General features: G+C 47.2%; 1 protein-coding gene across 2 annotated transcripts in view; it reads left to right on the plus strand.

Annotated features, from left to right (window-relative positions):
• Nucleotides 1-16,452, plus strand: part of LOC106601601 (speckle-type POZ protein) — an 86,911-nt gene that overhangs the window by 18,356 nt on the left and 52,103 nt on the right. The window contains exon 2 of one of the 2 annotated variants that reach the window (XM_045715379.1): nt 5,374-5,531. Coding sequence is in view for 1 of the 2 variants with exons in the window: in XM_045715378.1 (XP_045571334.1) it covers nt 5,509-5,517 (9 nt within the window). In the remaining variant the exon portion in view is untranslated. The remainder of the gene's footprint in view (nt 1-5,373; nt 5,532-16,452) is intronic. The other variant, XM_045715378.1, reaches the window with a different exon arrangement.

A 16,452-nucleotide genomic window follows, 5' to 3' on the forward strand; every position in this document is an offset into this window, starting at 1 on the left:
AAATTGATTTTAAACAGCGTTTGACATGCTTCGAAGTACGGTAATGGAATATTTAGATTTTCTTTGTCACGAAATGCGCTCGCGCGTCACCCTTCGGATAGTGACTTGAACGTACCAACAAAACGGAGGTATTTGAATATACCTATGGATTTGTTGTAGAAACATTTGTTGTAGAAGTCCTGGGAGTGCATTGTGACGAAGAACAGCAAAGGTAATCCAATTTTTCTTATAGTAAATCTGAGTTTGGTGAGGGCCAAACTTGGTGGGTGTCAAATTAGCTAGCCATGATGGCCGGGCTATGTACTCAGAATATTGCAAAATGTGCTTTCGCCGAAAAGCTATTTTAAAATCTGACACCGCGATTGCATAAAGGAGTTCTGTATCTATAATTCTTTAAATAATTATGTATTTTGTGAACGTTAATCGTGAGTAATTTAGTAAATTCACCGGAAGTGGGTATGCTAGTTCTGAACATCACATGCTAATGTAAAAAGCTGTTTTTTGATATAAATATGAACTTGATTGAACAAAACATGCATGTATTGTATAACATAATGTCCTAGGAGTGTCATCTGATGAAGATCATCAAAGGTTAGTGCTGTGGTTTTGGGTTTTTGTGACATATATGCTTGCTTTGAAAATGGCTGTGATTATTTTTGGCAGGGTACTCTCCTGACATAATCTAATGTTTTTATTTCGCAAGTAAAGCCTTTTTGAAATCGGACAATGTGGTTAGATTAACGAGAGTCTTGTCTTTAAAATGGTGTAAAATAGTCATATGTTTGAGAAATTGAAGTTATAGCATTTTTGAGGTATTTGTATTTCGCGCCACGCTCTACCATTGGATATTGGTGAGGCGTTCCGCTAGCAGAACGGCTGTCCCTAACAGGTTAACCCGGAAGCCAGCTGCACCAATGTGCACCAATATGTCGGAGGAAACACCATCCAACTGAGGTCAGCTTGCAGGCGCCCGGTCGGCCACAAGGAGTCGCTAGAGCATGTTGAGCCAAGGAAATCCCCCTGCAAAACCCTCCCCTAACCTGGGCGACGATGGGCCAATTATGCGCCACCCCATGGGGGTCACGGCCGGCTGTGACAACCTGGGATCGAACTGGAGGCTGTAGTGGCGCCTTAGACCACTGCGCCACTCGGGAGGTCGTATTGTTTTGACAGTATCGCAATGTTCTTTTTGAGCTAGTTGGCTGTACCTGCACCAAAACTCCAGTATTTTTCCTTCATATATTGTTCTCCAACTTCTTTTTAAATAGATTGATTTAAATACATTTTCTCATGGCTCTCTGTTGTGCCTCTGCAGCAGACATATGGTGAGCAATATGCTTGGAACATCGAGTTGCAATACATACAGAATCGTGAGAATCGCAACAGGTATCGTATCAGCACCTAAGTATCGTGATCGTATCCTGAGATCCCTGGTAATGCCCAGCCCTATTATTAAGTAGCCACTGGATTGGCTGACGGTGTACACCCCCTGGACAGGATGCTAGTCTCTCGTAGGTGACCTTTGAATTACCCTAGGCATATTACTCCTTTATGGTTGTGTGTGTGTTTGTGAAAAACCCAGATCCTCCACTGTGTGTGCAGCAGCAACACAGGGTTGACTGGCCCAGTTGTGCTCATAATTATGACAGTTATTCACTCTTAGTGGCTCTTTTTAAACATAGTCAAGCGCTTGATGTGCCCCCCTGGCCAGCTGCCGCTCTCTAATTATTCCTCTTTGTCAAGTCTTAAGGGGTTTCAGCAGCGGTGAACCTGTGAGGAACAGTCCTTTTTTTCTCTTTTTCCCTGTATCATGGCTGACGTCTTTTAATGTCTCTCCCCGTCCCTTTCCGACCTCTGCTTAATTTGTCTTCCATCCTTTCTCGTTTTGTTTTTTTATCCTCGTCTTGTCTGCTGCTCCCCTTCTCTCTCTTTTTCATCAGCATGTAGTACATCGACCCATCTTTCATCCTGCCTCTCATCTCCCATTCTTCCTCTCGCTTAGCTTTTTCTGCTTTCCATTTGTTTTCTTCTTACACTTTTGTTTCCCCCGCTACTCTCCTGTCTCTCTCAGCTCCATCCTCCTCTCCTCCCCTCCCACCCTCTCCCTCATTCCCCTCCTCACCATCCAATCCCTGCTCTCTCAAGCTGAGGAGATGTAGGTTTGCTCTGCCATGGAGTTTTGACAGGATGGATGGCAGCGGGTGTCTGTGTTGTCATCTCATCTCCCCTCTCCAACCTGACTAAACGATCAGGCTCACTGGTGGACAGACAGACAGGCCGGGGCAGGGAGTGCAGAGGCAAGGAGGGTGGCAGGGCGAGGCCCCAGAGTTTACCCAACCTGATTACAGGATCACACACTGCAGGTCAACCCTCATTTCCTGGATTTCCAACTCATTACCACACCGCTGACCAACGCCTATCAGTCAGGGAGGGAGGGAGGGGAAGAGAAGGAGGAAGGCGGGAGACGGATGCATAGAGAATGAGTACAGGTCAGAGAAAGGAGAAGAGGGGGTGAAGGAGGGATGGCCTGAAGAGATTGAGATGAGAGAAAGCACAGTGTAAATGATCATAGGTCATAGACAGGGCGAGGAGGATAGCTGTTGCAGTGAGCCAAGGGGATTTTAGTCTCCGATTCAGACAGTAGAGGTAGTAGATCTAAGTAGCTGTTATGTAGGTCTGAAGGCTGGTTTAGCCAGATGACTTTCACTGTACAGACCAACCAGGAAGGCTCTGCCCACCACAGGACCACGGAGACGCACCCTCTTCACCTCACACAGTTGACTCATTATTTTGTACACAGTCTGACACAATCACAGCATATTGTCAGACCTAAGTTTCTCTTAATCGCCATTTTGCCTGTTAAACGGTGTTTGAACCAGGCGGCATTAGTGATTTTGGAGCCAAAAATATCAACCGGACTCATGCTTCTGTTGTCAGGTTTTGAATACACATCTGCTTTTCCAGTCAATAAGAACACTCACATATTCATTGCAGGTGAGCTATTGATCAAGCCTCTGTCCCCCTGAGACACACACCTCTGACAATTATACTGCCTCTCACATTCCGTGCTTGTATTTTGCCTCTATATTTTGCATCTGATTGACATTTGTGACTGGCTTGTGTAAACCTGAGGGTGTTAAGATGATTCCATTCATTCCTTCAGTCCACCTCTCTTCTCTCTGAGTTTCTGACCCAGGGGCTATGGCAGGGTCTGGATTAAAGAGAGGGGGAAGAGTGTTCTTTATTCAGAACATGTCACAGAGAGACATTGTTAGGCAGAATGGTATTGCACTTGGCTTCGTGTTGTGATTCAGTTGGATTGGCTTTCTTCATGGTCTCAAGTTGGGCCTATTTGTTTTAGATGACTGCTCTGAAACATTACTTTGTCTTACAAACCAGAAGAGCTTGACGTGTCATATCTCTCAGCAATTGTCTTTGTACATGTCTGTAAGTTATCTAATGAAGCCTAATATGAGTACATATCTTAAAGGGACCATACAACCTGATGAAGCTCATCTCCTGTTCAGTTATGTGGGAGTCTCTGCAGGAACTAGAAGTGCTAGTGTTTATTACTAGACATTAGGGATGCACCGATATGACATGGTTGGCCGATACTGATATCCGATATCTTCATTGTCAAAAAAAACCCTATACTGATAACTAGGGTTGCACATTTTGGGGAATATTCAGAGGTGGCAACTTTCCATGGGAATTAATATTAATACCATTTTAAATGTAGATATTTTTTCATTGGATATATTTACCATATCATATGGAGACAGAAACATAAACCTTTTACCTTATCATAAGTAGACATAATTGCAAATGATTAACTCCTTCCAGTAGAAAAAAAAACAAAAAACAATTTAGGTACAAATTGTACTTTAGTTAAATGAGTTGAGTCTTCACATGGGATGATTTCACTGACCAACAAAAGGGAATATTGAATGATCCCCAATGATCCATCACATCTCCCAAAAACATTTTCAACATACATATGTCAAATTATAGTCTAGAAACTTAAGCTTTGGTTGTCTTCCCCTCAGGCTTCCATGTCTTCTCCCTGGACCTCCTCAATGTCCACCTCTTGAACATCAGACTCTGAGTCACTTTCCAACCTTGTTGCGGATGGCTAGTTGTCAGGCTCAAAAAGCCTCAAATTTGCCCGGATGGCCACTGTGTAACTGCGGTAGGGCAACATCTGAAAAACAGTGCGTACCGGGGCTTGACCAGTCGGCGAAAGCCATCATCCACAACAGAGAAGGGTTGATTGTCAAGGGCAATGAGTTCCATGATCTTGGCGTTAATAGATTTCATCTTTGAGTTGTCTAGCTGAAATTGTCTTACTCATTCAAATTACTGCTGGACTTGAACTTGTTTAGTTGTTGGAAGTGTGCGCTGTATTTTTCTGCTTTTGTTCTGTGTAGCGCTGTATTTTTCTGCTTTTGTTCTGTGTAGCACTGTATTTTTCTGCTTTTGTTCTGTGTAGCACTGTATTTTTCTGCTTTTGTTCTGTGTAGCACTGTATTTTTCTGCTTTTGTTCTGTGTAGCGCTGTATTTTTCTGCTTTTGTTCTGTGTAGCACTGTATTTTTCTGCTTTTCTGTGTAGCGCTGTATTTTTCTGCTTTTGTTCTGTGTAGCGCTGTATTTTTCTGCTTTTGTTTTGTGTAGCGCTGTATTTTTCTGCTTTTGTTCTGTGTAGCGCTGTATTTTTCTGCTTTTGTTCTGTGTAGCGCTGTATTTTTCTGCTTTTGTTCTGTGTAGCGCTGTATTTTTCTGCTTTTGTTCTGTGTAGCGCTGTATTTTTCTGCTTTTGTTCTGTGTAGCGCTGTATTTTTCTGCTTTTGTTCTGTGTAGCGCTGTATTTTTCTGCTTTTGTTTTGTGTAGCGCTGTATTTTTCTGCTTTTGTTCTGTGTAGCGCTGTATTTTTCATGGTGTCATTACGTCATCTACCTACGTTATCTAGGTATGTTCGTCAGCTTTAACATCGGTTTTACATATTGGCGTAAGACATCGGGCCGATGTTGGCATTTTTTAAATAATATTGACATTTTCCGATATGCTCACAGATTTATCGTGCATCCCTACTAGACTCACTGAGATCATCTTCTGAGTGAACTACTGGGGCCCTACTTTCTACTGTCTTGCTGGACTTTCCTTGCTAAACTTACACTACACATTCACAAAAGTATTATTGTGTGCGTACATGTTAAGTAGCGGTAGCTGAGTCCGTTCAGATACACTTAGTCAGTGGTTTGTTTGTATGTATGTGTCTTGCGTAGAGGTGTTTTGTAATGGTTGTTTTTCACAATGAACTCACACACTCCTCTCGTCTCAATTAATCTCTTGTTTGTGTTCTCCTTCTCTACAGCCAGACAGGAGGCCCAGGCAAACAGAGGGACACAGCCAGAGACGCAGACAGACAGACGTACAGATAGAGGAGTGCTCCCAGACTGACAGACAGAGGGCCCAGCTGGCCCAGCCATGGCATCAGCCAGCAGCACAGATGTTTGAGGTACTTTGATCTGGGTGAGTACCAACTGGGTTGGATATAGGAGGGGGGGGCGCCTACCAACACAGGCAAGATGGGCGATTTTGGCTGGGGCAGTGGCTCGTTTGAAGAGACTGAGGGAAATGTTGTGAGAGAAAAATAACTAGGAGTGGGAGAATTTTGTTGATAGAGAGGAAGGTTACTTTTAGATGGGAGAAGGTGTGAGATTTAGTGTTTGAATAAATGAATGACGCAAAGAAGTGAAAGGAGAGGAAAGAGGACAAGGATAGACAAACAAGGAGAGGAAAGAGGGTGGATGCAAAGACAGCAGAATTAGATGTAGGTGGCAGCATTGAATCATTCAATATATGATTCAGATGTGTCTGTCTTCAAAGAGCTAAAGTAACACTTCATTTCTAATAAAGGACTTACAGGTGTGAAAAGGGGAATAATTATCAGTGTTGGTGTGAGAGATGAGGGAGGGGAGGATATTGTAACTGTAAATGACCGGTTACAGAACTGTAAACTGGAGAGAACAGAGGATTTTTAAGAAATAAAGTGTTTGTAGACGTTCTAGTAAACTTAACAAATCCTTAAATATTATCTGAAACAACCCTCTAGATGGAACCAAAGGTGAACAGAATCCGTTATGTAGAAATTGACCATCGCCCACACAGTGTTTCTCAGATTAAATGACAAGTATGCATGTTAAAATAGTTCTGTGTGCTTATTGTGTGTATGAGTGATGTGCGGGGCTGACCCTGCAGTGAGAGCGCTTAGCAGTGATCAGAGACCAGTGTCTCTTTATGGAGACAGAGTAATTAGTTCAGGGCATTAGAGGACCTGTCACTGCGTTTCTCTCATCCCCTTCCACCTCACCTCATCCTCGGTCAGTGGCTCCTTCCCCTGTCCCCCTCCCTCACGGCTGCTCCAGGTAATTGACGCCACTTAAGATCATTGAGTGTGTGTTTCTAAAATGTGTATTTTATTTGTATTTTTTATATTCAGTGGCTTTGCTATGCTCTGCTCTATGCTTGCTGGCTTCACCATGCCTGACTGGCCCAGCGTCGCTCACCTGACCTGTCGCTCACCCTTGGCTGGCCTGCCAGCTGGCTGCCAGGCCCAACGAGCTCCCAACGCTCTGCCTCTCCCGTTCAGCACAGCAGGGGTGCCCCTGGAGGACCTGGCCTGGCAGTGGACCGGTCCACTCACAATTAGTTAAAAGACTGCATTACAGACACTTTAATGAGAACAACTATTGTGATCTATGTGAGAGAAACAACTCATGCAAGACTGAAAATCTATGGTGGATGAAACCTCAAATCGCTTCATATAGACTTTATCCAAGCTGTTATTGATTGGTTTACTTTATTTAAGCAGCAAGGCCAGAGGGTTAGTGGTATATGGCCAATATACCATGGCTAAGGGCTGTGTCCAGGCACTCCACGTTGCGTCGTGCCGAGCACAGCCCTTAGCCGTGGTATATTGGCCATATACCACACCGCATCGGGCCATATTACTTAATTATACCATGGCATTGTTAAATACTTGTTTCTGATTGGCTTGAAGGGCATTCTAGAGTATGTTATTTCTCTAAAATGCATGGTATATTTGCACGGTAGAATTCAATATAGTTAATTCTTACATGTTCTATGTTTGAGCTGCTTTTGAAAGCAAAGGTCAAATTGAAAACATTATTGGCATTGTTCAATTGGATTTTTCATAATAGCATGCTAGGACTGATGGTTTGGTTCGCTAAACTAGCAAGTATCTTTGTTTGGTTACCAAGGCAACCACTGTAGCTATCTAGTACATTTTCTAGCTACTTCAGTGGATGTTGAATGCATTTCTTGCGTGGTGTTAAATTCTAGACATGGTATTAAAGGGATAATCAACTAGGGGCTCTCTGTGTTCTCTGGAAAATAATGCACCTAGCGCGTCGTGGAACACGATTTCCACGTCTTTATTTATTTAACCCTATTTCTCTCCCCAATTTCGTGATAGTTAGTCTTGTCTCATCGCTGCAACTCCCGTACAGACTCGGGAGAGGCGACGGTCTAGAGCCGTGAGTCCCCCGAAACACGACCCAACCCAACCTAGCTTCCCGGTCCTGACCGGCTGCGACTGAGCCTGGGCTCGAACCGAGTCTCTGGTGGCACAGCTAGCGCTGCGCTACAGTGCCTTAGACCACTGCGCCACCCGGGAGGCCGCTGCACTGCTTCTTGACACAATGCCCTCTTAATCCGGAAGCCAGCCGCACCCATGTGTCGGAGGAAACATCCGGCCCGCCACAGGAGACGCTAGTGAGCGATGGGACAAGGACATCCCTGCCGGCCAAACCCTCCCTTAACCTGGACGACACTGGGACAATTGTGCGCCGCCCCATGGGTCTCCCGGTAGGCTGCGACTGAGCCTGGACTCGAACCCGGAGTCTCTGGTGGCACAGCTAGCGCTGCGATGCAGCACCCACGCTCCACTCAGGAGGCCACGTCTTTCATGATTATCCATAGAACGCTTAGTCCCTCATTAATTATCCCTTACATGATTTGATCTTTGAGACCACGTAACAATGGACCTGTCAGTGCTGGGAAAGGGATCCTTAGGACCTGTCTGATATACACATCTAACTCAGTCATTACTCCAACCATATTGCATTTACTCACTAACACATGCTAACAGATGAATGTGGCAGCTCAACGGACATATGTGACAGTCCAGGTTTCCATCTTAAAGGTCTTTTCACAGTAATTCTTTTGGGACGTATTACTGCCCAGCGGCCAACTTTGATCAACTATGCTCTACATTCACTGACTGGCATTGCCTGTCGCTTGGCAACCTGGAAAGGTGTTTGATTCCTCTCCCTTTCTTTCGCCTCCTCAATCGCTCTCTTCTCTTTCACCTGGTTTCTGTCTCGCATTCGGCCTCCTGGTTCTAATTCCAGTTGCTGCGGCAACCCTGTAGCTTTTCTGCCGATGGCTCCCCCAGTCTCAAACAGGCTGCTTGTGTGGAGTTGCTTAATGATTAGGTTTTATTTCTATCTCTCCTCCTGAAGGGCCACATTCCAACTGTGATCAGCTCCTCAACACCCTGTCTATCCCTCTTTCCTTCTTTCCTTTCCTCACTTCAGCCACAGCTTCCCTTATGCATCTACAAGTACTTGCTCTGTGATGTGCCGTTGTTTACGTCTACCGGTTTGTGAATTGTCTCCGTTTGAGTGGGGACTTTCTCACTCCATCACTCTCTCTGCGTCATTGTCTGGTGTTGTCACCATGAGTCTGCTGGAACTGAATCCGTCTCGGTGGTGAGTTTGACTGGCCGGGTGGAGAATGGAATGTGCCAGACTAATGACTCCATTAGTGTGTGTTAATCTGTGAGGGGTGTGGCTGGGGGAAAGTTAACTCCAGCACAGACTGACAGGATGGACTGGAAGACTAAAGGGTCTGGCTGCTGAGAGTGTTGGCTGGAGTATTATGTTGAGGATAAGCGGCAGTGAGGAGAATGGGTAATGTTAAACTAAACTGGTGTGCTCTGAGAAGCAGTGAGGACTTTTAAAATGTCCCCCGGCACTGTGTGTGTGTGTGCGCATCCGTGCACGCCCAACACCAGAGCAGCCTTATCTGCCTGGCATTTCCAACCTCAGCGCTGGCTGCAGCAGTATTCTCTATCTGATGACTCACCAAAAGGCTTCTCTGAGAGAACATATTGAGAGGCAGCGAGCGCAGGTACACTTAACCTTAACATGAATTAGGAAAGGTCAGATGGGGAGGGTGAGGTACGAGGTGGGGACAGCCACTTACAGCACCGTTATTGTTTGGATCTTATCTTAATAGACTCTGGCTGGGTGGATGTGATGCCTGCTGTCTGCCAGGCAGCTTTGCACAGCGCTCTGTGGCCAGGTAATACACTGATCCTGGATCAGATCAGACTGGATGTTAAGTTGACAACATGCCTCACTGAGATGGCCAAATGGTCTGGAATCAGGTTGTAAAAGTTGCAAAGCTTTACAATTTTGTATATTTGTCCCAGTCCTGAGTCAAGACAGTGTCGGGTCTGAGTACTGACTAGACGCGGTGGCATTTAGAGGCCAGCCACCACACACACACACACACACACACACACCAAGGTGTCTGGAGTCTAGATGTACTGAACACTCAGCGTAGTCTCAACACTTCATCACAACCGCAGGGCTTTAAAAAGAAAGTTTGGCCATACCTACGGGTGGTGGCATCTGTTAGTCTTCATGCTTCTACACCTTCCACAGACAGGAGCTGCTCATTCTCAGCATTCACTGTATAACTAACTCACTGTTTAATTCATGTATGGATAATATACATGTAGAAAGGTGAGATGGAAGTATGTAAAGCAAGTTTAATAGTGCTGCAGAAATGTAAATGAGGGAAGAAGTGTGTGTGTGTGTGCGTGCAGTAGGAGGTGGAGTGTGTAAATGTGGTAATTGGGGAGCAGAGTGACGTCGGGGCACCAGAAGAGTAGCCCCTGTCGCATGGCGAGCAGCAGACGGATAGAGCTGAACTTATTAGTGCTGCTGCCTTCCCCTCCTTTCCCCCAGCTGAAAAGAGCAACACGAGAAGACGGGAAGAGGGAGAGCACGGCGTTTCCTTCTTTACCTCCATCTCAACCCCTCCCTCTCTCTATTCTCTCCCTCCTTCCTTTCTACTTGTCTATTGTGTTGAGTGTTTGTCGAAAAATGGCCAAGAAAAAGTCCATGTTACTTGTTGTATTGTCTCTGTCCATGCATTACCGTTCACTTGGACCCTCCATCATCTGACTAGCCCTTCTATCTCCATTACTAGACACAGCTCTGGCGATGGTGTACTACAGTGGGCTGACATGCCTATTCCACAGGGGGTTTGTGCTGTTGAATGGTCCTGCTTAGTCTCATTGTGGGGGGGGCCCACATGTTCTCCTGGGAGGGGCACAAAGGGAGGCTGTGTTCTGTTAGAAATGAGGGAGAATGTTCACAGAGGTGGGGTGACGGCGTGGGGCAAGGGGTGTACCCCGTTATCTCCCTGTGGCAGGCGTTTGCCCTTGATCGCAGTGTCTCAGCACACAGCATGACAACTTAAGAGAGGGGTTGATCTTAATTAGCTCTGCTGAAGTACCGTAATTTCCCGACTATTAAGCGCACCTGAATATAAGCCGCACCCACTGAATTATTTTGAACATAAATAAGCCGCACATGTCTATAAGCCGCAGGTGCCTACCGGTACATTGAAACAAATTAACTTTACACAGGCTTTAACGAAACACGGCTTGTAACAAAAATAAATAGGCTCTAACGAAACACGGCTTGTAACAAAAAATTATAATTAGCAGTAAGCTTTAGTTGTCTTTTTGCACTGAGTCAATTCCTCACGCTGCTGTTTCCAACGTCTTATCATCGACTCATTAAGACCAAGCTCCCGTGCAGCAGCTCTATTTCCTTTTCCAACAGCCAGATCAATCGCCTTCAACTTGAAAGCTGCATCATATGCATTTCTCCGTGTCTTTGCCATGATGAGGGTGACAAAATGACTACCGTAATCAGAATGATGGGAAGTTTGAGAGCGCTCGATTTAATCTAAACAGTAAACAAAAAAGTTGTTTTGACCTTAACCCGTTCGGCAATTTCATTGGTCTAATGAAAGCTTCATGCCGCCAAAAAACTGAGCACGTCACAGAATGTAATTTTTTTAAAAATTGAAAGCGGAAAAAATCCATATTAGCCGCGTCATTGTTTAAGCCGTGAGGTTCAAAGCTTGGAAAAAAGTTGCGGATATGATGGTGGTGATTGCAGCTATAGGTGTTCACATTCTTCCATGACTATATATTGCTCCTAAAGTAGTTTAGTCTCTCTCTGTGAGATGCCTTGTGGAGAGGCAGGTGGGCAGTGGGTGGTCTGGGCCTTGGTGTCTGACCCTCACTGTCAGCTGTGTCTGTGTGTAAGGGAGTACGTTTAGAAATGACAGGTTTCCATTTTTAATGAGAAGAAAAAAGCCTGTCCTCAACTCAAAACGCTCGCCCTCTTGTCTTTCTGTTTCTCTATGCAGCAGTGGACCTGAGTAGACCCACACACTCTCTGGTGTCTCTCTCTCGCGCACTCTGGCGTCTCTCTCTCGCGCGGCGCTCTGGCGTCTCTCTCTCTCTCGCGCGGCGCTCTGGCGTCTCTCTCTCTCTCGCGCGGCGCTCTGGCGTCTCTCTCTCTCTCTCGCGCGGCGCTCTGGCGTCTCTCTCTCTCGCGCGGGCGCTCTGGCGTCTCTCTCTCGCTCGCGCGGCGCTTCTGGCGTCTCTCTCTCGCTCGCGCGGCGCTCTGGCGTCTCTCTCTCTCTCGCGGCGCTCTGGCGTCTCTCTCTCTCTCGCGCGGGCGCTCTGGCGTCTCTCTCTCTCTCGCACGGGCGCTCTGGCGTCTCTCTCTCTCTCGCGGCGCTCTGGCGTCTCTCTCTCTCGCGCGGCGCTCTGGCGTCTCTCTCTCGCTCGCGCGGCGCTCTGGCGTCTCTCTCTCTCTCGCGCGGCGCTCTGGCGTCTCTCTCTCTCTCTCGCGCGGCGCTCTGGCGTCTCTCTCTCTCTCGCGCGGCGCTCTGGCGTCTCTCTCTCTCTCGCGCGGCGCTCTGGCGTCTCTCTCTCGCTCGCGCGGCGCTCTGGCGTCTCTCTCTCTCTCGCGGCGCTCTGGCGTCTCTCTCTCTCTCGCTCGCGGCGCTCTGGCGTCTCTCTCTCTCCGCGGCGCTCTGGCGTCTCTCTCTCTCTCTCGCGGCGCTCTGGCGTCTCTCTCTCTCTCTCGCGCGGCGCTCTGGCGTCTCTCTCTCTCGCGGCGCTCTGGCGTCTCTCTCTCGCGCGGGCGCTCTGGCGTCTCTCTCTCTCTCGCGGGCGCTCTGGCGTCTCTCTCTCGCGCTCTCTTTCTCTCGCGGGCGCTCTGGCGTCTCTCTCTCTCGCGGCGCTCTGGCGTCTCTCTCTCCGCGCGGCGCTCTGGCGTCTCTCTCTCTCGCGGCGCTCTGGCGTCTCTCTCTCTCGCGCGGCGCTCTGGCGTCTCTCTCTCGCGCGGCGCTCTGGCGTCTCTCTCTCTCGCGCGGCGCTCTGGCGTCTCTCTCTCTCGCGCGGCGCTCTGGCGTCTCTCTCTCTCGCGTGGCGCTCTGGCGTCTCTCTCGCGCGGCGCTCTGGCGTCTCTCTCGCGCGGCGCTCTGGCGGCGCTCTCTCGCGCGGGGCTCTCTGGCGGCGCTCTCTCTGGCGGCGCTCTCTCGCTCTCTCTGGCGTCGCTCTCTCTGGCGGCGCTCTCTCTGGCGGCGCTCTCTCGCTCTCTCTGGCGTCGCTCTCTCGCTCTCTCTGGCGTCGCTCTCTCTGGCGGCTCACTCTCTCTGGCGGCTCGCTCTCTCTGGCGGCGCTCTCTCGCTCCTCTCTCTGGCGGCTCTCTCTCGCTCCTCTCTCTGGCGGCTCTCTCTCGCTCCTCTCTCTGGCGGCTCTCTCTCGCTCCTCTCTCTGGCGGCTCTCTCTCGCTCCTCTCTCTGGCGGCTCTCTCTCGCTCCTCTCTCTGGCGGCTCTCTCTCGCTCCTCTCTCTGGCGGCTCTCTCTCGCTCCTGTATGTTAGACCATAAATCTAATATAGATCTAAATATAATAAGTCTGTCTTAGCTCTCATATCTGTCAGTGTAGACCAGTCAAGTTGTCAGGGGCAAGAATGACTGTCACAACAATGTTGTATTTCGAGAACAGAAAATAGGCCGAATGCCTGGCAGCTTTGGTCAGCATATGTTAAAAATAAAACAGTTAGGCACATTGATTGTTTCCAGGCAACACGATTTGTGAGAGGAATCAGAAGAGACAACTGGAGGGTATGGAGAAATGGAGCTTAAGACAGGCTTAGTATTTGGTCCCTTTATGAGCAAGGACTGCTAATTACCAAGCTCTCTAGTCCTCAAAAAATGTGTTTTGAAATCCACTTGATGTTTAAAATGGAGGCGAAAGCGTGTTACCTGGCAAAGTCAAACTAAAGGACATCTACTTCAAAAACATTATCTAATTCTCTTTTTGTTTGCTTTTTCTCTCATGCTCTCCTTTGAATTATAACACCCAAATTATAGAGCATTTTAGAGTATCTCTCTGGGTTGTTTATCAGGTTGCAGTTTTTGGTCCACATTGAGACACTTTTTTTCGTTATCTGAAGCAAAAAAGAATGGGTCGAAGGGGGAGTCTTGGGGATCCCCACTGTCTGTCTGAAAGCTCTCTCCTTACCTTACTGATTGCTTGGAGCTTATTATGGAAGTCAATCGTCTCTTCACATTTACAGATAGTTACATCTATGTTTACAGCTCATGTCCTCTGCTAGGTGTAATGATTGCTTTTACAGATATGAACACGGGCCTCCAGAAGGTAGGAGTGGGGGTTGTAGAGACTTTGTTGAGGGAAGTGCACAGGTCAATGAGAGAATACAGTAGATCGTCGTGTGGGGATTCTTCCTGATGGTATGAGCCTTATGGTCCATGTTAAGTCTTACATGGGATGAGCTTAATTAAAAAGTATGTAATCTGACTTTTTTTGTGTGTGAGTGAATACGTGTGCAAGGTTTTCTGTTTATCTTGATATTTTTTTTGTTTTTGGCAGTTTCTCTTTGTTCACATTTTGCACCATATTTCTCTCTTGGCCAGTCTCTAACAATGGAGTACCAGATACCAAGAAGGTCACTGAGGGAAAGGAAATGGATCACCAGAGTTGTTTCCATAACCACCAATAGCAAGTAGCACCATCCATCTAAAATGTGGTTACTGCCGTGTTATGGCAATCAGCAACCTTTAATGCTCCTCTGTTGGAGACTAATGGAACAATGGAGAAAAAATGAAAACATTTAAACAAGGCGAAGAGAGACTCCCTCTCACTTAATTTGCATTTTAATTATAAATCGCATAATTACAACGAGTAAGGTATCACACCAGCCTCTCTCTCTCCCTCCCTCTTCCTCCCAGCTTCGCTTCATAGGTTAGAAAAACTCTAACTCCATGTATTTCTTTAGGGTAGATAAATAAATAGGGGGAGGGGGAAAACAGCAGACTGCGGCAAGGCAAAGGTTAAAGCAGCATTACTATTAGCTCTGAAGTGTGTTGGTTTATACTTGATGTGCAGGAGATGGATATATAGCTACGCTCTACAGTCATGTCTGTTCAGAGTTCTTCTATGGGCGCTGTCATCTTTAATCAGGAGAAGGTTGGTGTGTTAAAGTCTCCTAAAGCTCAACACTATTTGTCTTTGTCAGGAAATCCTGTCATTTTGGAAAAAGTTACTTACATGTGGTGTTTGACTGTGCCTATGTGATTGTATGTGAGCTTACAACTGTGTTTGTCTGCCCTTACAATTGCACACAGTTAGGTGTTCCGTTGTGAGTGTAGCTCTAATTGATCCTACTGGGACTGTGAGCAAGGATTCAGACCTGTGACTTAATGAGAGGGGACTAGGTCACACGGCAGCTGGCCAGCTTTGAGGGGAAGCAGGGAGGGGAGAGGGTTGGGATATAAGATGTGATGGAGCCAAAGAAGGGGAGAGTGAGATCTAGGTTTAATGCCATGGCAGCCTTCTGGGGGCTATAGAAAGCCAGAGAAAGGGGGTTGAGTTGGAGGTATACTGAGGGGAGAGAAAGGTGGAGATCTCTGGGTAGGGAGTCAGTGATATGGAGCCAGATAATGATATAGTATCAGTTGGGCTGTCTCCACGGTTCTCGTAGGGCTTTTGTCTGAGTGGCTCTTAATCCATCTCTCCTGCCTGCGGCTCTGCAGCCCCGGCTCTGCAGCCCCGGCTCTGCTCTGACACACTCCTTGCCTCTGGTCTTGGTGTGTCTGGGGGATCAGGGCAGCTCTGTGCTGAGCTGGCTGGACAGACACAGCTCAGCTTACATGCACCACAACCATCACGTGTTTTTGTCAGAGCTGTACATGTCTGTCATACAGGTGCTGTATGTTACTCTTCCGACTGTCAATCCTACCTGGAACTGCACTCCATATATGTTGTATTCGCTTGCCTTTAAGGCCAGTATCTCTTCCTGTCTTTTACTGTAGCCATCATACTACATTATCTTCTCTCCAATCTCTCTTACCTTAGCCTGTTACTCTTACCTTTTGATTCCTCTATCTGGAAATAAAGTTATCCACCTGTTCCTTTGACCCCCACTGATGTTGGAGCAGTTTTTATCCCCGACTCAGTGAGACTCCTAGATCATATCGGAGCTAAGATCACACTTCAACTGCTCACCACACAGCATCCGGCTAGCCTGCAGGGACAATTATACATTCTCTAATAGCAGTGTTTCAGTGATCAGTTATGACTGGTCTGTCTGTCTAATTGGTGGGGAACCTTCAGTCAGTACCGTGTGTATTTTTCAAATGGGGGTCAGAGCCTTCAGCTGATCAATCTAGTCTGGTCTGGACACACTGCTTTAATACGCTCCCTTTCATCGCTCTACCACCCTAGCCGCTTTTAATTCAACCTGACCTTCTAATTAGCAGACTTCATTAACCCTCTGTCAGATGTCTCGCTGGAGGAAAGGGAGGAGGGGGTGATGTTAAAATAAGGTAACGAGAATCAACGTATTTTGATATGTGGACAAACTTCACACCACCCCCCCACTTCCTCTGGCTGCACATCCTCCCCCTGGCCAGGTGGTGGCGGTGTCTGGCTGCTCGGCGCTAGCTAGCGTGTCTTCTCCTCTCAGCAGGAAGCGGGCCCGGAGGGAGAGGCTGGTGGGTGGTGCCGTGTATTTGATGTTTCTCTTTCATGTTGCAAGTGAAAGGGAATTTAAATGGAGAGCCGTTATGCGTATGCTTTTTTTCCCCAGAATGAATGTTTTTTTTCTTCTGAGTAGAGCAGTAGCCAGCTGTAATGAATTCCAGAAGGGGTTCCATCCTCTTCTTCTCTTGTCATCCAGCAGGACCTCCTATTTGACAGCAGGCCCGGCGTCTTTAAGTCCCTGCCACATGTTGGCATGTT

This window comes from Salmo salar, chromosome ssa03 (assembly GCF_905237065.1).
Source record: "Salmo salar chromosome ssa03, Ssal_v3.1, whole genome shotgun sequence".
NCBI lineage: Eukaryota > Metazoa > Chordata > Actinopteri > Salmoniformes > Salmonidae > Salmo > Salmo salar.